At 42.8% G+C, this 23,528-nt stretch overlaps 1 protein-coding gene across 2 annotated transcripts in view; it reads left to right on the top strand.

Moving 5' to 3' along the window:
• fam222ba (family with sequence similarity 222 member Ba) overlaps positions 1-23,528 on the top strand; it is a 108,620-nt gene that overhangs the window by 52,467 nt on the left and 32,625 nt on the right. For both annotated transcript variants that reach the window (XM_017714865.2, XM_017714866.2), the window contains exon 2: positions 20,324-20,460. In XM_017714865.2, the coding sequence (XP_017570354.1) occupies positions 20,379-20,460 (82 nt within the window). In that variant the 5' untranslated portion in view covers positions 20,324-20,378. The remainder of the gene's footprint in view (positions 1-20,323; positions 20,461-23,528) is intronic.

Genomic DNA, 23,528 nt, shown 5'->3' with positions numbered 1-23,528 from the left:
TAATAGTAAAATATCCATATGTATGTGTGTGTATATGTATATATATATACACATACAGTACATACTACATACACATACACATTGTAAAATACGACACACACATCAAATAAATGATATATTTCCATGGGATTAGTTTATGGTTCTCTGTGTTTGTGGAAGCTGTAAACATATTTAGCCGATAGATCAACAAATTCTGGAGTCTCTCCTGAACACATGTAACACATCTTCAGTTTCAATAATTTTCTTCTTAAATGATGGGATATCCTCTCCATGGATCACCACCTTATCGTGGTGGAGAGGTTTGTGTGCTTGAAGGACCCTAGGAGCTATGTTGTCTGGAGCAAAAGCTCCTGGTAGGGTCTCCCATGGCAAACTGGTCCTAGGTGACAGACCAGACAAAGTGTGATCCATAACCACCCCTATGAGGACAACAAAGCAGGACTCGTGTACCCTGCCCGGATCAGGGTTACCGGGGCCCCACCCTGGAGCCAGGCCTGGGGGAGGGGCTCGCCAGCGAGCGTCTGGTGGCCGGGCATTCACTCATGGTGCCCGGCCGGGCCCAGCCCGAAGGAGCTACATGAGTCCCCCCTCCCATCGACCCACCACCGATGGGAGGGGCAGTAGTAGGGGTGCGGTGCATTGTGGATCGGGCAGTGTCCGAAGGCGTGGGCCTTGGCGTTCTGATCCTCGGTTGCTGAAACTGGCTTTTGGAACTTGGAACGTTACCTCACTGGCGGGGAAGGAGCCTGAGTTGGTGCGCGAGGTCGAGAGATACCGACTAGATATAGTCGGGCTCACCTCAACACACAGCTTGGGCTCTGGGTCCAATCTCCTTGAGAGGGGCTGGACTTTTTTCTTTTCTGGAGTTGCCCATGGTGAGAGGCGGCGGGCAGGTGTGGGCTTTCTCATAGCCCCTCGACTCGGCGCCTGTATGTTGGGGTTTTCCCCGGTGGACGAGAGGGTAGCTTCCCTACGCCTTCGGGTTGGGGAACGGGTCCTGACTGTTGTCTGTGCTTATGCACCGAACAGCAGTTCAGAATACCCAGCCTTCATAGAGTCCTTGGAAGGGGTGCTTGAAAGTGCTCCTCCTGGAGACTCGATTGTCCTACTGGGGGACTTCAACGCTCACGTGGGCAATGACAGTAAGACCTGGAGGGGTGTGATTGGGAGGAATGGCCTCTCTGATCTGAACCCGAGTGGTGTTCAGTTTTTGGACTTCTGTGCAAACCACAGTTTGTCCATAACGAACACCATGTTTGAACACAAGGATGTCCATAAGTGCACATGGCACCAGGACACCCTAGGCCGCAGTTCAATGATTGACTTTGTAGTCGTGTCAGCGGACTTGCGGCCATGTGTACTGGACACTCGGGTAAAGAGAGGAGCTGAGCTGTCAACTGATCACCACCTGGTGGTGAGTTGGATCAGGTGGTGGGGGAAGATGCCAGTCAGACCAGGCAAACCCAAACGTATAGTGAGGGTTTGCTGGGAACGTCTGGCAGAAGAACCTGTCAGATTGATCTTCAACTCACACCTCCGTCAGAACTTTGACCAGATATCGGGGGAGGTGGGGGACATTGACTCAGAATGGGCCATGTTCCACTCCTCCATTGTTGAAGCGGCTGACTGTAGCTGTGGTCGCAAGGTAGTTGGTGCCTGTCGGGGCGGTAATCCTCGAACCCGGTGGTGGACACCCCAGGTGAGAGATGCCGTCAAGCTGAAGAAGGAGTCCTACCGGACATGGTTGGCCTGTAGGACACCAGAGGCAGCTGGCAGGTATCGACAGGCCAAGCGATCTGCGGCTTCAGTCGTTGCCAAGGCAAAAACCCGGGTGTGGGAAGAGTTCGGTGAGGCCTTGGAAAGTGACTTTAAGTCGGCTCCGAAAAGATTCTGGCAAACCGTCAGGCGACTCAGAAGGGGAAAGCAGTGTGCCACTAGCACTGTATATAGTGGAGATGGTGTGCTGCTGACTTCGACTGAAGACGTCATTGGGCGGTGGAAGGAATACTTTGAGGACCTTCTCAATCCCACCGACACGTTCTCCAGTGAGGAGGCAGAGTCTGGGGACACGGGAATAGGCTTGTCCATTACTGAGGCCGAAGTCGCTAAGGTAGTTAAAAAGCTCCTTGGCGGCAGGGCTGCAGGGGTGGATGAGATCCGTCCCGAGTTCCTCAAGGCTCTGGATGTTGTGGGGCTGTCTTGGCTGACACGCCTTTTCAACATTGCGTGGACATCGGGGGTGGTGCCACTTGATTGGCAGACTGGGGTGGTGGTGCCTCTTTTTAAAAAGGGGGACCGGAGGGTGTGTTCCAACTACAGGGGAATCACACTCCTCAGCCTCCCTGGTAAGGTCTTTGCAAGGGTACTGGAGAAGAGAGTCCGGCTTATAGTCGAACCTCGGATCCAGGAGGAGCAGTGCGGGTTCCGCCCTGGTCGTGGAACACTGGACCAACTCTTTACCCTCTCCAGGATTCTTGAGGGTTCATGGGAGTTTGCCCAACCAGTCCACATGTGCTTTGTGGATTTGGAGAAGGCATTCGACTGTGTTCCCCGGGGTATTCTGTGGGAGGTGCTTCGGGAGTACGGGGTACATGGCTCTTTGCTACGAGCCATTCAGGCCCTGTACAAACAAAGCAGGAGCTTGGTTCGCATGGCCGGCAGTAAGTCAGACTTTTTCCCAGTGAGAGTTGGACTCCGTCAGGGCTGCCCTTTGTCACCGATTCTATTCATAATTTTTATGGATAGAATTTCTAGGCGCAGTCAGGGGATGGAGGGTGTCCGGTTTGGTGACCTCAGGGTCACATCGCTGCTGTTCGCAGATGATGTGGTCCTATTGGGGACATCAGGCCGTGAACTTCAGCTTTCACTGGATCGGTTTGCAGCCGAGTGTGAAGCGGCCGGGATGAGGATCAGTACCTCCAAATCCGAGGCCATGGTTCTCACGCGGGAAAGGGTGGAGAGCCCTCTCTGGGTCGGGGATGAGCTCTTGCCTCAAGTGGAGGAGTTTAAGTATCTCGGGGTCTTGTTCACGAGTGATGGTACAAGGGAGCGGGAGATTGACAGGCGGATTGGTGCTGGGTCAGCAGTGATGCGGGCTCTTTACCGGTCTGTTGTGGTAAAGAAAGAGCTGAGCCATAAGGCAAGGCTCTCGATTTACTGGTCGATCTATGTTCCCACCCTCACCTATGGTCATGAGCTTTGGGTAATGACCGAAAGAACGAGATCGCGAATACAAGCGGCTGAAATGAGTTTCCTCCGCAGGGTGGCTGGACTCTCCCTTAGAGATAGGGTGAGAAGTTCGGTCATCCGAGAGGGACTCGGAGTAGAGCCGCTGCTTCTTCACGTCGAGAGGAGCCAGTTGAGGTGGTTCGGGCATCTTGTTAGGATGCCTCCTGGACGCCTCCCTTGGGAGGTGTCACAGGCAAGTCCACCGGGGAGGAGACCCCGGGGAAGACCCAGGACACGCTGGCGTGACTATATCGCCCAGCTGGCCTGGGAGCGCCTCGGAATCCCTCCCAGGGAGCTAGTGGAAGTGGCTGGGGAAAGGGAGGTCTGGGCTTCATTGCTCAGGATGCTGCCCCCGCGACCCGAACCCCGGAGAAGCGGAAGATGATGGATGGATGGATGGATGGATGATGGGATATAAGTTTTAACTGAGTTGATATAATCTTCTCTGAGGTCTATATATCTGTTACAGGAGGAGAGAAAGTGTTGCTCAGTTTCAGTTTGTCCTGAACTGCATTGATTACATGATTGTTCTCTGGGCCTCCCGTGTTTTTTATGCGCCTTTTTTCTATTTTTAAAATGTGATCACTCAGTCTGTACATTGTTTTGAGATCTATCTATCTATCTATCTCTCTCTCTCTCTCTCTCTCTCTCTCTCTCTCTCTCTCTCTCTCTCTCCCTTCTTTCTCATAAAATAAATCACAATCCTGCTCTTCTGCTTTCCCCCCTTAAAAAAAAGTCATTTCACTCTATGGCTTTTTGTTCCTTAGAGAATCTACACAGTAGATTACATCCAATATCTCTCTCTCTGTCACTCTTTGCCTCTCTTTTTCCTGTTTCTTTTTCCCTCTTTCTCTCTCCTTTTTTGTTCCCTTTTTCTTGCTCTTTTTCACACTTCTTCCTTCACCTATCTTCCTCTTTTCCTTGCTCTCTCTTGTTCCCTCTGTTCTTTCTTTCTCCTTCAAACTTTCTCTGCTCTTTTTCATTCTCTTTTTCTCCCTCTTTCTATCTCTTCTTTCACCCTCTTTCATTTTTTTCTCTCTAAGACTCCCTCCCTCTCTCCCTCTTTGTCATTCCCTCTTTCTCTAGGTCTTGTTTTCATTCCCTATTTCTAAATGTCTCCCCTTTCTCATGCTTTTTTTCTTTCTCCCTCGTTTTGTTCTCTCTCTTCTCTCTTGTTCCCTCTCTTCTTTCATTCTCATTCAGTCTTTCTTATGCTTTGTTTTTATGCTCAGTTTTTCTTGTCTTTTTTCTTACACTTTCTTTCTCCCTCATCCTGTCTCTTCTTTCACTTTCTTCCTTCTTTCCTCTTTCTCATGCTCATTCTCTCTTTATCTAACACTTCCTCCCTCCTTATTTTTCATTCCCTCTTCTTCTCTAGCTTGTTTTCATTCCCTATTTCTGTCTCCTTTCACTCTTTCACACTTTTTTTCTCCCTCTCTTTTTCATTCTCTCTTTTCTCTCTTATTCTATCGTACTCCTTCCATCTTTCTCATAACCTTTCTCTCTCTCGCTCTCACTCTCGCTCTTGCTCTCTGTCTCTCTGTCTCTCTTTCTCTCGTTCTTGTACACATAGTTCCATTATGGACCCATAACCTGAGGCTAAACATGCAATTAAATAAGAACAGCTTGCTGTGTTCTCTCTCTCTCTCTCTCTCTCGTTCTCTCTCTCGTTCTCTCTCTCTCGTTCTCTGTCTGTCTCTCTCTCTCGTTCTCTCTCTCTCTCTGTCTCTCTATCTCTGTCTCTCTCTCTCTCTCTCTCTCTCTCTCTCTCTCTCTCTCTCTCTCTCTCTCTTGACACAACACAACATGCAGGCTTAGTCTGTATTAATTACCGCTGCTCTTAATTGGACTGCTAAGAGCGTGACACTAATACTCAGAGAAGAACACGCTTATTTATTCAGTGTTGTCCTTTTTTCACTCCTGTTCCTCCTCAGCAGAAGAAAATAGAGAACTGGAAGGTTTTAAATGAGTTCTGCCTTATTATCTCTGGTCTAGAAACAGCCTTGGCCTCTCTCTGCCCGTCTCTCACCATCTTTCTCGCTCTCTCTTGCTCCTTTGCTCACTCGCTCCTTTGACCTTTTCTCTGAAATATGTGCATGTTTGTGTGTAATTAGCTTATACGTATCTGTCTGCCTGGTGAATGCATACTGAGCGCTTCTTACCCTGGGTTGTCACAGCTAGTGCTCATCGCCCCGTCACAGCCTGATTATCCCTCAGGATGTTCATCTAGAGCAGTGCTCTCCATCCCTGGTCCTGCAGTACCTCCTGCTCTGCAATATAAGATTTCCCTGCTCCGACACACCCACTTCAGCTTAGGAAGGGCTTCTTAATTAGCTGTTTATTTCAAGTGACGAAAGAACTAAATGAATAGAACTGCTGCTAAACATGCTTTAAGCCTTATGTAGGCTTAAAAAGAACTCTGTGTGCGTCTTCCTAACACTCTGCGCTGTTGGATGTCTGCTCCATGCAGCAACAGGCAACTAATGTGGCCCGTTTTCTGGTCAGCAAGTGGCTCACAGCGCAAAACTAAATTTCCTTGACCAATTATTGCTAACTTTAACAAACAGTTGTCGATTAGTCAGTGATTCATTTGAAACAAGCTGCCCAAGAAAATAGTACAGCCCCCCCACCCCTCAACATTGTGGCTTGTAACCGTGGTCGACAAAGTCCAGAACTCAGCTCTCACAACTATGATACTGACCAAAGCTAGCTGTGCTGAATTTAGAAGTTAATGAGATCCCTGTTAAATTCCTCATTGTTCTTGGTGTTTATTGGCATCAGGTCTTTTTCAGTCCTTTTGGAAATGCTCTTTACAGTTAATATTTTGGAATTATATATTAGCTTCACAATGCCAGCAATGCACTCACCACCTTGTTTCTTTGCAAAATGCTCCCACACATGGCAAATTTATCAAATAACTTAATATAAATTAGGCTATTAAGACTGACAGTTGTTAGATTTTATAATTTAGTTGAATAAATTCGGCAGTTAAGCAACCATCAAATAATTGTTAACAACATTAGTATGAACTCTGTCATTTTGGTCATTTTGCATCTAAACATAGTTTTGATTTGAAGATTACGGTCGATTTTAGGGGTATTCAAGTAGCATGTAACAAGTAGCACATAAGCATGAAAATATCAAGAATTATTAATATTGTGATGTCTTGGGTCTTGTCATCCAAATATTGTAACACTGTTATATCCATTTTTCTTCCCACTCCTAGAAAGCAGAAGTCCTCAAGGAATAGAGTTGAGAACCACAGCTCTAGAGCAGGGATCCCCAAAGTATGGCCTGTGGTAGCACTTGAGGATTTGATTTGGCCCTCCAGAAAGTTACCTTAACCCCACCCCCTCACCCAGTGAGCAAAGTTAAACATACATAATTATACACTCTTCTTTTCCTTTTAAAGTAGTACTTTTTTTAAGAATGGTAGTGAAAAAACAGTAGTGTGATTTTATAAATTCTACAATTTGTATGTTGTTTTGTTGCTTACCCCAACACCTACATTGCACTTTGATCCCCAAGTTAGGGCACCCATGCTGTAGAATATTCCTAAGCTAGACCCTGGCTCCATTCGCTCCATTCCAAAAACGTGTTCCTGGGTTCTCAATACCAGGTACTTTGCAAGAACAAACTCTTATACGGAAATGTGATAAAACGTTTTTGTGCAAAAAAAAGACAGAATATGGTTTAATGTGCTCATAAGATTCCACTGTGTTAGTAGGGAATTTGTACACTTTTGCTGCAGTAAGAGCCTCTACAATTCTGGGCAAGTTTTACACTAGATGTTGGAACATTGCTATGAGGGTTTGACTGCATTCAGCCACAAGAGCATTAGTGAGGTTAGGGCTGCAACTATTGAATATTTTTGGAATTGTGTATTCTGTCAATTTTTTCATCGATTAATTGAGTAATGGGATAAATTACACCTTTGTGTTTTTAAACAACTATATCGATAGTGTGTTATGCAACATGAAAGGCCTCTTAAAAGGAGCAAGCAATTGGCTGTTATTCCTCACTAAACACTTTTACTAGATCAAAGCTTAAAGCCTTTGGCTTATTGGCTCCAGAACTAAGCCAATTTATTCAGCCTTTCTGTGAAACTTTTATGATGTACATGAAAAAAACTATGAAATACAATTTCGCAAACATAGGCTAATCTATTTGTCCTTAGTTTTATCTTAATAAAAAAGGAAAGAAGGTAGTGAATGTAGTCATAAATAAATTTGTCCATCTGTTGCATTTATCATTACTACCATATGTATGGGGAAGGCTTGTTTTGAGATGTAACCAATGATGAGAGAGAGAGGGTGTGTGTGTGTGTGTGTGCGCGTGTGTGTGTGTGTGTGTGTGTGTGTGTGTGTGTACGTACGTACGTGTAGGAGGGAGAGATAAATTACATGAGTGAAATCTTTTTGCATTTGCTCTCTTGCTACTTATTATGCCTAGTCACTATCAACTCATAACATGGGCTACAAAGAACGTACAGCATTTGTAATCATAACAAGTGCTGGTGTTCATATCAGTTAGCAATCGTAAACATACGTTGTAGAGGCTCCGAGTCCGCCTGGAGAAGTGCAGTTCACATGAGGATGCTTTCAGCTCAGGTGTTGCAGCATTGACGTAGTACTATTATGGTAGGCCAGGTCCGTTTTACAGTGTATACACTGCACTACACACAATAAATTGCGCCGCCTTATAAATCTTTGAAAAGTGCGTCAGTTATATTAGTCCGTGTAAAACAATGATACGGGAGCTGCGCAGTAGTCTACAAAGCGGGAGTGATGCCATAATAGAGACATTTAAAATAGATGGACTTCGTGACATGAATTCAGCCCTAGTACTGTTGTTGGATGATTAGTTCTGGATCACTCTAAGTCATCCCAAAGGTATTGGATGGAGCTCCATCACTCCAGAGGACGCAGCCCAATGCTGGTGGCCTTTATAGCCCCAGTCAGTGTTTGACATTGGGCATAGTGAGTTTAAGCTCTTGAGCAGCTGCTTCAGAGCATCTACTCTGTTGGCACTACTTTTGAATGAAGATTATACAATATTTGCTCAGTATGAACACAAATCAACAGTGGGTGCATCTTAAAGTGGCTGAATTTACTAATTTGAAAGGCTGTCTGAACAGACTGTATTGCTCTGAGTAATTTTTTTTTCCAATTTCCTTCATGAGGAAAAGATTATGCCTTTCACTTTCTCTTGTTGCCACGTTGCTGACACATCCTCTGTATTTGGTGTAGGTTGTAAATATTTCTAGGTATTATAATTGCTCTCTTTACCTGCATTCTTGAAAGTCGAAATGCAGTTCAGGCATTATAACAAGAACGTAACAACACAAATTCACACTGAGAAACACCTCTGGTTCAGCTATGCTGGAGCTTGTCTAGAACAAAAACACACTGTATGGGTGTCCCCAAGGAAAGGACTGAGAAACACTGAATAACTCTCTTCCTCTCTCTCTCTTTCCGCTTAAGATAACGCTCACCTCTTTCATCCTCCCATCCATAACAGTGGGCAGATAAAGTGAGGGTCAGCCTTTTTTTTATCTGAGCCAATATGACCCAAACCGCCTCCTTGTCATCAGAGCAGTGCTTTGCCTCCTCAACATTTGCTCAGCTTAAACAGGAAAGGACATATCCTGTCTCCGTTTATTCCACTTTCACCCAAACAACCGGATTTATAGTCTCTCTCCATTAGCATTGGTGATATTTGAGCGGTTCTAGCTGAGTATTTGTGTCTTGGGTTCCAGTAGTATCATTTACAGCTGTCCTGAGGTTTGCTCGGATGTGTGGATCTGGTGTGAATTCACTGAAATTAAGTGGAGTAAATCCGATTGGCGGTGACCACCATGAACTGCAAAAAAAAGGCTTGCCTGCCAGTAGTACATTTCACCTCATCATGCCTCTGTGGTTATTTCATTTTCCAAAAGAAAATGACTGACCTGTATTTGCAACTCATGTCACTCCCCCGTCCACCAAATGGGAAGTGGGATTCCAGTTCAGTGGAGCAGTGTCCAGGTGATACCGTTGCCTGGAGATGGACGATTCAGTGGCTAGTCTCAGGGTCAGGGTTCCATGGTTGAGCTGGGATGGGTTTTTAATAACCAAGAGGAAAGGATTACATGTTAATATTCTTTCATCTCGATATGAGGTTGTGACAACCCGAAGTGTGAATCTAATACAGATTATATACTAGAAAATTATTGGGGATTTCTATCGAGATATAAACAAAGTCATTCAGACTGGTTTGACGTGAAATAGTGAATAAAGCAAAGGTTGCATTGTCTACAATGCAAATATAGACATTTTATTTACTATCCAAAATGACCAGTGGATATATACACACACCCTATATGGACAAAAGGGACACCTACATATTACACCCACAGTAGCTTTTATGACCTCCATAAGCATTAATATTGAATGTTGGTCTCCTTTTGCAGATACAACAACTTCCACTCTTCTAGGAAGCTTTCTACAAGATTTTAGAATGTATCTGTGGGCATTTTTGCCCTTTCATCCAGAAGAGCATTTGTGAGGTCAGACACTGATGTTGGACGAGAGGGGCTGGCTTGCAATCTCTGTTCTAGTTCATCCCAAAGGTGTTTGTTGGGGTTGAGGTCAGGGCTCTGTGTGGGCTGGTCAGGTTCTTCCACATCAAACTCACCCAGCCAGGCCTTTATGGAGCTTGCTTTGTGCACTGGGACTCAGTCATGCTGGAACAGAGAAGGTTCTTCCCCAAACTGTTCACACAAAATTGGAAGCATACAACTGTCCAAAATGTCTTGGTCTGCTGAAGCATTAAGATTTCCCTTCAGTGGAACTAAGGGGTCTAGGACCAACCTCTTAGCATTATCCCTCCTCCACCTTTACAGTTGGCACAATACAGTAAGGCATGTTCTCCTGGCATTTGCCAGACCAAAAACCAGACTTAAAACACCTGAACTATGTATGTGTGTTTTATAGATAGATAGATAGATAGATAGATAGATAGATAGATAGATAGATAGATAGATAGGGGTGTGTGTGTGTATATGCCAGCTGTTTTCAACTTCATGATGAACAGACCTACAGAAATGGTTTACAATTGTTTAGAATAAAATTTCATTACAATAACGTAATACTTCTGTTTTCAGAAGAGAAGCAATGCAAATGTCTGCATTACTGTATCAGAATTTTCAAATTTACAAAAAAAAAAGTTCACAGTTCACAGAAAAGAAAGACTTCAGAAATGTCACTCTTTCTTGATTGTATAAATTGACTATGACTGATCTATAAGCTCTTGCCTTTGTACTTCACGCCTACACTGCATCAGGATTGGACGCGAGAGCTGCGTATTGATTTGTTGCTCAGCCTCTTATTGCTTGGTCACACTAGCACTGGATTAGAACTGCATCTGTTTCTACTGATCATCTTTTGTTTCTTCTCTGTATATTGCTGCTTTTCCCCAATATGTTTTCTTTCCATGTCTTTTTCTGTTGTTCTGTTCTCTCTCAATCTGATATCCTCTCCTGTTTAAAACATCACCGCTGTGCCCCATAGGTAACAGCATTATTATCTTAGCTTGGCCTGTGCACAGCCTTCTCAAGCTTACATCTATCATATGCAGACTTCCTGTCTGTTTATGTGATTGTGTGTAGATACAGCCAGTTTGGCTATTAGGTTTTATCTTCTTCGGTGACTGTTTCATTTATTGGCATCCAGACTGCTCTTTTAGCTGAGGGGAGAGAGAGAGAGAGAGAGAGAGAGAGAGAGAGAGAGAGAGAGAGAATGTCTTATTGGAAAACCTGGCAGCTTTAATAGGGTGTCTTTATTTCTCATTATCATCCTCAAGAAGCATCCGTCCTTTTTCAGCAGCTCTATTCCTGTAACCCAATATCGCAAACTCTTCCTTTTTTCCCCTCCCTGCCCCCCCCTTATGCCTCTCTTAATCCTTGTCATACTTGTTCAGGAAAAGCGTTGGCACTTTCATAGATTAAACAAGCCTCGGAAGAAAAAAGGGGGGAAAAAAGGAAAACCGCTTGAAATGGAGCCGCGCACGCACCTCCAAATCCTTCAGGATGGAGAAGGAACACGTCAGGCCAATTAGAGCTAATGCGTGGTGACGCGGGGAATCGAGGGCAAGGGATTGGTGCCATATGGCAGAGCAAGCTTCACATCAAAAAGGAAGGAGAGCTGGAGGGGGTGATGGGTGAGGACAGTGGGAATAGATGAGTGATACAGAGTCAGCATAGAAAGAGAGAGAAAGGGAGATGGAGAAATTCTGGGGGGTGCAGACATGGAAAGAGCAAGTAAGGGAAATGGAGAGAAACAGAAAGATTAAGAGATGAGGAAGAGCATGAGGAATGGAAGAAGAAAAGAGAAGAAGTGATGGCGAGAGCAAGAAAGTGAGAAAAATATTGAGAGAGAGAGATACAGGGAAATAGGGATGAGAGGGAGAAAGGGGTGAAGAGAAGAATAGCAGTGGAGAAGGAGAAAGAAGGATGAGAGACAAGGAAAGGAGGAGGGAAGGAGAGAGGGAGAAAGAATTAGAAAGATGGAGAGAAAAGCAGAGGAAGAGTGATGGAGAGAGAAAGAAAGGCGAATAATATATTGAGAGAGAGAAAGTGAGATGAAGGATATTGAGCGAAATGGCAACAGGGAAGGAGAGGGAGAGAAAGGAATGAAGAGACTATGGGTGATGGTGAGAGAGAGAGAGAGGAAGAGAAATGAGAGAGAAAAGGAGTGGAAAATGGATGAGGAAAAGAGAATGAAGGAGGGAGACAGAGAAAGAGAAATTGGGATGAGAGAGAAAAGGAGGAAGGGCAATAGAGAGAGAAAAAGCTCTAGAAATGGGAAGCTGGAGAGAGAAAAGCAAAGGAAGAGGGATGGAGAGAAGAAGGGAAAGGAGGAGTGATGAAGAGAGGAAGAAATGTAGAAGAATACATTGAGAGAAAGTGAGATGAATGATATAGGGAGAAACAGGGAAATAGAAGAGAGAAAGGGATGGAGAGAGGAAGAGTGATGTAGCGATAGAGAGAGAAGTGGAGAGAAATAGGAATGGAGACAGGAAGAGGCATGAGAGAAAAAGAGAAGAGGGATGAGAGAGAAAGTGAGACGATGAAGGAGAGGGAGAAAGAGAGAAGTTGGGATGGAGAGGAAAGGAGGAAGAGTGGCAGAGAGAGAAAAGGGAGAGAAATAGGAAGATGTAAAATGGAGGGGAAAGCAGAGGAAGAGAGATGAGAAAGAAGTGCAGAGGATGAGGGATGGAAAGAGGGAGAGATAGAGAAGACAGAAAAGGGATGGAGAGAGAAGGACAGTAGAAGAGGGATGACCTTAAATGCCTTGGGCTTATCTCAGTGTTCTGTGGTCTCTGTGGCAAGTCAGGGCTATGAGGATAGAGAGCTGGGCGAGAGACTTGGATAAGCACTGTAGAGAGAGGGAGACCATGCTGTATGGGTTTGTGTATGTATGTATGTATGTCTGTACGTATCTGTTTATTTTGTCTCTATATGTTTCTCATGTATTCTAAAAGTTTGTGACTTGGATCTGTCCTGACAAAGAAGCCACATTAATCGAGTTGAGTTGACGAGAGAGAGAGAGAATATAAAAGCAAGGTGGGTGAGTGTAGAGGTGGCCATACAGGTGGATGAAGAGAGAAAAGGAGAGATAGAACATCATAGAGGGTGAGCAAGATGTGAACTTCCCACATCGTTCTTAGCTTCTTTCCTTTCATGCTTCTCTCCTCAGGTGCCCCTCTGAATGCCACCCCCCCCACCCCCTCGGATTTCTCTCTTTCTCCCTCAAGTTTGTGGTCACTCTGCTCTCGGGAGTGTGTTGTGTTGTGTGTGTGTGTGTGTGTGTGTGTGTGTGTGTGTGTGTGTGTGTGTGTAAGTCAGCAGCTTCATTAGTGCTTGTTTTCACCCTCACTAGGAGGATTTAAATGAGCCATCGCTCTGACCTTTAGACATCTCTCCCTCTCTCTCTCTCTCCCCCTCTCTCTCTCTCTCTCTCTCTCTCTCTCTCTCTCTCCCTCTCTCTCTCTCTCCCCACTTGTCTCTCTCTCTCTCTCTCTCTCTCTCTCTCTCTCTCTCTCTCTCTCTCTCTCTCTCTCTCTCTCTCTCTCTCTCTCTCTCTCTCTCTCTCTCTCTCTCTCTCTCTCTCTCTCTGATCGTCCAGGTCTGCTCTGCTAAGCCCTCTGACGGCAGGGTACGGCCCTGTCAAGGTTGTTTGTTGGATAATTGCCTCTCGTGTGAGCTGTTTGTCTCCTTTTATTTATCCTCCCCATTGCCTGCACACCACACGGTGAGAGGTGATGTTTTTAAAAAAAAATGGGGGGGGGGGGGGTTGGGGTTCGTAAGGGGTAGGTGGAGTGGAGTAAAGCGAGAGAATGTGTCTGCTAGACACAAATGACCAGCCATTAGCGTGCCACTGCTGCTTTTGTTCCTTAGGCAAAGCGTGTCTGGCTCTGTGAATACTGTAATTGAATTGACTGGAGCTGAAGCTGAACGCCAGTGTGCCTCCTTCATCACCATTAAAAGCCTGGAAACCGTGCATGGCCGAGCGAGGCACACACCAGTAGGGCTGTCCCCCATAATCGACTCGTCAGTTGGGCTGGATATTTTTACCCACTGAATTATTTCTCATAAAGGTCTGTGCTGTTCAATATTAAATTTCCATACGGTCTCATCAGCGAGCCATTAAACATGATTGTTCCAAAATCTAGACTGGTGATTGGCTGATGAGCATGTTGTTAGGCCTGTCATAATTATGACAATCACCTCTTGCAACTATTTGGAGTGATTGCAGTTATTCAAGATGATGGCAGTTATTTAAAGGAGCAATATGTAACCTTTATTGTAGTAAATCATAAAATGACCATAATATGTAATCACAGATTAAGGAAACATGCTTAAGTGGAAATACTGTCTTCTCTGAAAACGATGCTACAGCCAGTATGTTCTCCTATGAAATCTTTGTTCCGGAGCAGACAGTCTGTGCTTTTGCCTCTGATTCCACCCTCAGTACCATTTCGCCACCCTGGGTTGCCAGATATGAAACATCGTGGCAGGCAAACACGGTGTGCTGCATCCATGGAAGCAAGTAAAAAGTCTCAGCATCCCACCAAAGAGCTCCATGGCCAGAGATGCAGTGAACGCGAGTAAATATTGGCGATGCATTTGAATGATAGAGATTAGAGCCTAGAAGAACTTTAAGATGGATGCTGAATTCGCTAGTTTTCTCCTGAACATGTAAGCTTTGAGCTTCAAAGGTTGGGTAGCCTAAAATAATTTATCATGGCTACAAGTAGGGATAGTCATTTTAACTAATTTTCAAAGAGTTGAGTACTTGCAGTCATACTCTCTGGGCTATCGAGGCAGATGTGGCTAAATTTAGCTTTCTATTTGCCACCTTCTTGCTTGAATTTTCCCGTTCCACCTTAAATGTTGCAAGAGTTATATTCTGTCATGTGAGGAATGTGACTGCTGCAACATTTTAGGTGGACAGGCAAAATTCGAACAAGTAGCTGCCGAATAGGTTGAGGTGTTAATATGTAACTGCTGCACCATTTAAAGTGAAACGGGCAAATTTGAACATGAAGCTTTCAAACAGGCGTACATTTCAGAATGTAAGTATCGTGCCATTTTAAGGTGGAACTGGAAAATTCAAACATTCTGTATTTGATGTGGATGTGTTAACTTATTACTCACTCATAATTTGACCAAACTTTTGCATACGACTGTATTATTTAGTAAATTACAGTAAAAACTGTAAATATTCCTTCAAATGAAAGTGTGTAATTAATATGTCTTTGTACAAGATTAGGCATTGTTCTGTTGTACTGAGCCTACTGTTCAGGTACATCAGTTGTCCAACTTGCTGGGTGCTGAAGAGCAAAGTGGAGGCAATATGAAAAGACTGGAAAAAAAATCCATTGAAATTTGTAAGTTGACAGTAAGTAGAATACCATGTATGCCCACCGCTTGGAGAGACACACGTGTGCTAAATTGTAGCCTGCAGTTTAATAGAAATGCTCTCATTAGTAGAGACAGAGAAATGACTGCTTCCATGTACAGTATAATGAAGTTTTAAATAGGAATTCCACTTTTACCCCCTTCATTTCTGCATATTTCAACTGTTAAGATATGAACAAAGAAAATTAGAGTCGTCTGATGTGAATTTTTTCTATTCTAGATACCCCTATTGGTGGTGATAGGAACCAGACATTTGAAGGGTTTAATGCCTCTAAAAGCTAAAAAATTCAAATGAGAAGCTGGCAAATAGCTGACTTCAGCTTCATATCACTGAAGAATTAGAGGTGGGTGATATTAAATAATTGTCGTATCCCCCACCGAAGGCATATGATTCCCTAAATGTAAGTGAGGTTGCTGAACTTTACCCCCCCTCGGCTATCACTGCAGACAGGCAGTAATCTCCTTTTTAATTTAAGGGTTGTCCCATTTTCATTTGGGAAGACTTCAACCACTTCCTGATGCAACTCCATTCCAAGGGGCAAAATGACACTTGAAAACAAGAGGTAGGGGTAAAAAATAAGAAATGGGATTGGGCCAAAGAAGGTGTAATTATTCATTGAAAACAAGACCTTTTTGTTGAGCAAGAAAATCCCTTGTCGGGACAGTCCCACAAAGACCGAATGCTGCATACTGAGCAAACACACACGCACACACACAGTTCACCTTCACTAATTGCTGAAGTGCTCCTTTTCTGGTTATTTGCTCAGAAATGGGCTTTTTTTGCCAAAGTCATTTAAAGCCAATGTCACACAAGGCCACTTGGTCCATGTTTCTTTTTTGTTGCTTACTTGCAACTAAGTTGCACTTCACCTCTAAGGACTTGCTTGCAAATCCAAAATAAAAGTTCTCTTTCATGTGACTGAATGTGTGTGTGTGTGTGTGTGTGTGTGTGTGTGTGTGTGTGTGTGTGCGCGCTCCTATAAGTGGGTTGGAAACTGACACATGACTCAACTACAGATTTGTTGACCTTAAACAGGACAGGACTCTGTGATGCGAGTGCACTGCTATGCTAATCATTTTAACAGGGAAATGCTGGAGGAATTATCTCCCATCATCCAGTCATCTTTTTCTGTTCAGTGTAGGGGTCACAGAGTACTGCAGTTAGCATGTGAAATCAGGAATTGCATTTGTTTGGATGGTGTGATTCGGATGGTTTTCAGACTTGGCATGTCTGTAACCCACACTAAAAGTATGGGTGCCTGAAGCCACTGTATCAGTAAGCTGTTGTCTGCTGCTAACAGCGATTTATATTAAAGTGAGATAATTCGTCTCCAAAGGAGCTTCACTCAGTAGGGAAGCAAGTTTGCTTATAAGACTTAGTAACACATAGGAACGAAATCCTAATGCCTGGCAACGACTTAGTAAGGCATGGGAATGACTGAAGTCGTGGCCTCGCAATAGGATCAGGTCATTCTCACATCTCACAAGTCATGGCCGTGATGTAATTATCTTATGCCTTACTAAGTCGTGATCACACTTTAGGATCTGGTTCCCATGCCTTACCGAGTTGTGGCCATGGTGTAATTATCTTGTTCCCACACCTTACTAAGTCAATGCCACACATTAGGATCTTGTTCTCATGCCTTACTAAGTTGTGGCCACAATGTAATTATCTTGTTCCCTCTCTTTATTAAGTCATGGCCACGCATTAGGATCTTGTTCTCATGCCTTACTAAGTTGGCACTTGATTTTGCATGTAGTTGTGTCAATCTTCTTACACTGGGTTTGGAGCTTCCCTCAGTTCTGTTAATTACCTTAAAAATTTTCTTGCTTTTCTTAATGGCATTTAATACTCAAATTTTCCAGTGTAATCCGTGTTGCTGTCATTTAGTTAAAGAGAGGCTGCCTCCCCAGTGGCACAACTGGGTTTTGCCCCATCATTGAAGGAACATTTAAATCCAGTGATGTGTTTGAAAAAAGACAATTTTTGCTAATTATTGATGTGTTATCTTCACTGATACAGACAGAATCGTGGCTCGGGATCTGATTACATTGCATAAATGAATAAGACAACTTTTTGTATGACAGTTAAAACATTAAATCTATTAAATAACATACATCTTCTATTGTGAATTCTTTAAGGCAGCATTAACATTTGCGCTGATGCCGCTTTACACACGTTTGGCTTTCGTTCAAGCCAACTCAGATCTTTTCTCCAGCAGGGCTGAAGATGCACATTTGCTAAAACACTTTTTGGTGATAAAAATGACTTGTTTGAGTCTGATAACAAATATTGATTAAAATTCATACATAGCAGAGGGCGAAAAAATCAGTACATTGTAGTGCAATACTTATACATGAAATTTACTCCACAAACGTAGCTGGTTGGCTGAGGTATGTTTGGTGTGAAAAAGTGTAAATTCTATTATATAAATTAGAGAAGATTTTCTTTTAAAGGCATAGCGAAGTCAGAAATGTCATATTTGCAATACTTAGCATATAACAGATTGTCAAAAGTTGTAGTAGAGTCATATTGTTGAGCCTGTAGTGCATCACCACTAGTACATAGACATCAACTTGACTATATTTTTCTCAGGAACTAATTTCAGACATTTATGCATAAGCTTGTCAATCAAAAAGTCTGTAATATTTTGAAAAACATGCATTCAGCTGTGTCCAAATATTTGATCAGTACTAGGCTATGAGACATGGTGGACAGATGGGTGAAAGTAAGTGCAGAAGAATGTCGGAGGGAGGGAGGGATTTGGAGAGAGGGATGCACTGAGCGAGGATGAGAGTGGTGGAATTACTCTAGTCCCAGGCCCCCAGGCCCCAGCTCTCTGCACTGTCCGTGCCCCGTTTGATGTTTAATTAAAGTTTAGATTGGGTATCAAACGTAGCCTGACCTGCCGCAGGTGGGTGAGCAGGGTTTGGAATTGAAAGGTGAGAGAGTGACCTGTCTCTGATCCACAGTCAGAGAGGGCAGGATTAGGCTCTATCTGCATGGAGCACACCACTGGCCCACCTGATTGAAGCCATGTGCATGTGTCCTGAGTTTGGTGGTCCGCACAATATTTTTAACAGGCACCACCTCAGCCCTATCCTCATATGACAAGCAAATTTTTTTTTTAGCAGTTATTGATATTGTCTTTAATGGCCTTTACTAGTGCGTTTACATGCGCTTATTAATCCAATAACTTCAGAAATTCAGATTTTTGAGTCAGTCACCAACTGCATTTCTGCTTTGCAACTGGCTACAGAAGAAAAAGAAACTCAAGAAACAGAAGACAATGTGATGTAAACATAACTCAGACTTCTTGCCCTGGCTTTTTTTAAACATTGCGTAGAAATATGAATATGCATCATCTAGATGAATATTTAAACCCTTCATCAAGCGTGCATTTGATTTCAGCGTCGCTCTAAAGGGGTATTGCTGTGTGTCATGGTAATGCCGCTTGCTTGTTTCCGGTACTGCCGTCTGTTTTGCACAAGTGCAGACTGAGAAATCCAAAAGAAATCTGAGTAAGAGTTCACATGCGCTGAGAAATCTGATTACTGAGCTAAAATCCAGCCTCCAGATTTCTCAATCAGATTTCTAGGTCTTCCTCTGATCTAGGAAATCAGAGTGTGCTGTTTACATGACCATTTGAATAATTAGATAACTGCAGAAAGAGTGCTTGTAAACGTGCTCAATGTTTACAACAGTGAATGAAATGAAGAGCAAATTTCAAGAACGAAAACATGAGTAATTAGCCATTTATAGCCAGGCCTGTCACAGCTATTATATTATCATGTCTGTAAATAAAAAGAAAGCAGAAAACACATTTTTTGAGACACTTCACAACTATTACCGAAACAACAATTTTTAAAAATTCTGATTGGTGCTATAAGACCTTTAGAGGGCAGCAGTGAGCAAGGTTTCTTTATCATTTGGGAGGGAATAAGTATTGACAGGAAGCTATATATACTGTATGGTCAATGTATGTGAACACCTGGCCATTGCATGCATATGAGCTTTGTTGGACATCGCTTTGTACATGGGAGTACATACTGGAACAGGAAAGCACCTTCCACAAACTGCTCCCACAAAGTTGGAAGCATATAATTGTCTAAAATGTTTGTATACTGTAGCCTTAACATTACGCTTCAATAAGGGCCCCAAACCCTGAAAATCAGCCCAGCCCATTATTCCACCTCAACCAAAAAGCTGCTTGCATCATGCATTACAATAGGTGGTATTCTCCTTCGATGCTTGCTATTGTACATACAACCCCAATTCCAATGAAGTTGGGACGTTGTGTAAAACATAAATAAAAATAGAATATGATGATTTGAAAATCCTTTTCAACCTATATTCAATTGAATACACTACAAAGACAAGATATTTAATGTTCAAACGGATAAACTTTATTGTTTTTTGCAAATATTCACTCATTTTGAATTTGATGGGGTTGTATTAATTTAAGGCCTGTGTGTAGTTGCCTGCCCATGGAAACCCATTTCATGAGGTTCCTGATGCACAGTTCTTGTGCTAATGTTGGGTGATGAAACAGACGATTAGCTATTTTTAAGTGCTATTGTTTCAGTGCTAGGCAGCCCCTCTCTGAGAGTTTGCCTAGCCTAGTGCTTTGTGGCTGAGATTTTATTTTTCATTTTACAATAGTAGCACTTACAGTTGATCGGGGCAGATCTAGAGGGGCAGAAATTTCTTCAGTACATCCAATATTACTGCATGGCTGTATGCTTTATTTTATACACATGTTGGCTGTAAAACCTGAACTCTATTAGGAGTGGTGTCTATAATCTTTTGGTTACATAGTGTAGCTAATCACCCAGTCTGGCCAGTTTGTTCTTCGGTATTTGCTTATGGCCAAAGAAGACAATTAAATTGTTCTCCACCATTTTTAAGTGGCTGTTATTTAAATTTTAATGGCTGTTATTGTCAGCTAATATTTCATGATCATCGTAAGCCTAGTTAAAGCCACACTGTCTGCCTTCTTGTTCACTAAAGTGCTGTATTTTCTCTCTAACTGCTCATGATTCAGCCTAATGAATGCCTGACCAGTGATTTCAGTGTTTGAATACTGCCACCTAATCATTTCTCTCTCCCTCTCTCTCATTCTCTCTATACAGTGTGAGGAGGAGTGTGTGTCCCATGTTGCACTAGGAGTGTGTGTGTGTGTGTGAGATGCTGGCCTGTTTGCCAGGGCCAGGTGACCTCTCCCTCCAGCTTCTTCCCCACTCGCAGATGAACACTGGACTTCAGAAATGTGAGTACCACTTTGTATGCTTACGCTACATTCAAAGTCTTAGTTATCATCTTTGCACTAAATTATGCAGACTGATGGTGGCCTACTCAGCCTGCATGGCCTCAATAAAAATAAGTATACTGTGAAAAAATGCCAGTGATGAAAATTAGCTCAAGAATATATTGGTGCTGTCAGAACAAAACCTCATATCTTTAAAATGATAACTATACAGGAGAAGGAAAAAAACATACTTTACTTTTAATGCAAGTCAATGGAACCAAACTTTTTTCTGGGTAATTTTGGGCTGTTTCTTTTGGTCCAGTCGTCATGAACTTTACCCATAATGTAAAGGACAACAGGCATTTTCAAAGTATGTCAGAAAGTAAAATAACACAAAAATGGAGATGCGAGATTTTGTTCCGACAACAGCGATATAATGACTGCAAAGAAAGCTTTTATGCGCAAACTGAGAAAACCTGGCATTTCGAAGATTGTGTTGAAATTATTTTTACTTAAAACATTTTTAAAAGGTATAATTTATTTTGGTTGCTCAGTGAAATAACGTTATGAAGAAAAATAATCAACCAGCTAAGTACACATGCAGTGCTATACCTATACCAAAAATATCATTCTATTAGGAAGGATATGCTTTAGGCCTGTCCACCTGCCTATGTGCTGCATATCCATGTGTTCATTTAGTCTGCAAAGTATGAGCTTTGGATAAAAATGAAGTAAACAGTGCTGTTTCTGTTGCTTAAAAAAGAAATTGGTTAATAAAAATGATCTGTTTTGGTATGTATATTTATATATTTCGCTAGCCGTTATAATAGCTGTCGTCATATCTGTTGTAACTTGACCAAATTTGACGTCATTCATATTTGCTATCTATATCCTGTGTGCTGAGATATTAACAACTTCAGGATTGGCATGGAAAAGGATCCAAAAAGTGAACATCTGAAAAATGGCTGAACATAAGGAAGTACACTGTTAACCTTTAGCCGGACCACTTGGCTGCTGCAACATCACCCTCCGTTTGTATTGTTTTCATGAACAATGAAAATGGAAATGAATGAATCGCTACCATAAAGAAGAAGCAATTGTCTTCCATTATCACATCAACATAGATAACTGGTTATACAGATAAGATTGAAGTACTGCCTTCTGTCTGTCACCTGAGAGTCCGGTGGGTTTTGTTGTATGACTTGACCAAGAACTGCCTTCTGTGATAGGAAGAACAACCATTGGGGTAAAAATCTTCGTATAGTATGTGTCTACTCAGGTTGTCATGCTCTTATGTTATGTTGAGCCTGACTGTTTCACCTGGCTGCAAATCAGATGTTGCTTTTTAGGGACACTAAAGGTGTTGAACTGAACTGAAGAATAGAAATAGACCAGAAACTGATGATTTAGTATGAATAACTTCATTAAGTACACCTCCTTGTATCTACACTCACTGTCCATTTTATCAGCTGCACTTTGTAGTTCTGCAGTTAGAGAGTCTAGTCCATCTGTTTCTCTGCATATTTCATTTGGCCCCTTTCACCCTGTTCTTCAATGGTCAGAACCCCCCATAGGACCACCACAGAGCAGGTACTATGTGGGTGGTGGATCATTCTCAGCACTGACATGATAGTGGAATGTTGTGTTTGTGAATGAAAGTGTGTGTTGTGCTGGTATGAGTGGATCAGACACAGCAGTGTTGCTAGGGATTTTAAATAGGCAAGTCTTTGTTAGCTTTCCTGCTAGATTAAAAGCTATCACAGCTAAGAAAGACTCGCCTAGTTTGTGGTTTATTTTCCTAACGAAACAGTAAATCTGCATCAATAAAATATTTTATACAGACGTTAAAGTATGCAATACACACATAAACTAGCACATGACAACACAATAAAATAATAAAATAAATGGAGGACAATAAACACTAAAACGGAGCAAAGGCTGTCATGATTACTCAGTTAAACTCTAGTGTAATCATTGATTCAAGTCCAGCTTCTCAAAGAATCAGTAGTAATGTAGTTTGCAGCTTTTATGATGATGATGATGATTTTTTTTTATTCTTCTGGGGCTCTTACAGTAAGGCAAAGGACACACATTATGAATATTTATTAAAATTAAAGTTAAAATTCTATAATTACATTTTTGCCATTAAGTCTTTTTAAGTTGGGCTTTCCTGCCCATCTTTATTGTAGAATTGTTACTCTTCTTGTAGATTTTTATTGCTTTGACTTTCAAACAAGAAGTCAAATTAATTAAGATATTACTTGAGCATTAGCATCAATACTGACAGTATTGTAACTGTGCTGTTGTAATCACCGGTGTGTTGGTACCTACTCAGTGCAGGAGAAGCTCTGTTCTTCACAGCTTTATGAAATTGAGATGTCGTCCAATAAGAGGCTGAGTTGTGTCTCTCTGCGCTCTAATGTCAGCACAGATATCTCATACTGGTCATGCTGGAGCAACATGCAGTCAGATAAGAGCGGAGGAAGTAAATTAAGGACAGTGGCCTGCCTTCCACACCTGTGTGACCGCAGTGGCCCTGACAAAAAAGCCCCAGGTTTATCTGGGTGCCAGTGTGAATGACACCCCTGAGTGACAGCCAATGCCCAATAAGCAGTGCTTTTCACCCCGCACCTGTCAGCCTCGCCCACACACACACACACACACACACACACACACTGGTTAGATACCCTGCTGCCCATCCAGCCTGTCCTTTTCAATGATGTAGAGCGCTCGGTGAAATTAGACGCCGTTGTTCGGAGGCGCAGCAGGAGAGCAGCAACCATCAACTCCAACCTCCATCACCTTCTCTCACACAGAGACACAGAGCACCTGCTGCTCCTACACTGCCATTCAGCCTGTGCTCTCTCTCTCTCTCTCTCTCTCTCTCTCTCTCTCTCTATTTCTATCTCTCTATTTCTATCTCTCTCTCTCCCTTTCTATCTATCTAAACATCTCTCTCCCTCTCTTTGTCTATCCCCATCTCTCCCTCTCTAGGTCCATCTCTCTCTCTCTCTCTCTCTCTCTCTCTCTCTCTCTCTATCTATCTATCTATCTGTGTGTTTTATCAGCAAGACCACATTTAGCTACAA

This window comes from Pygocentrus nattereri, chromosome 23, assembly GCF_015220715.1.
Source record: "Pygocentrus nattereri isolate fPygNat1 chromosome 23, fPygNat1.pri, whole genome shotgun sequence".
Classification (NCBI taxonomy): domain Eukaryota; kingdom Metazoa; phylum Chordata; class Actinopteri; order Characiformes; family Serrasalmidae; genus Pygocentrus; species Pygocentrus nattereri.
The sequence above is the reverse complement of the archived record's forward strand: the minus strand, read 5'-3'. Positions and strand labels throughout refer to the sequence as shown.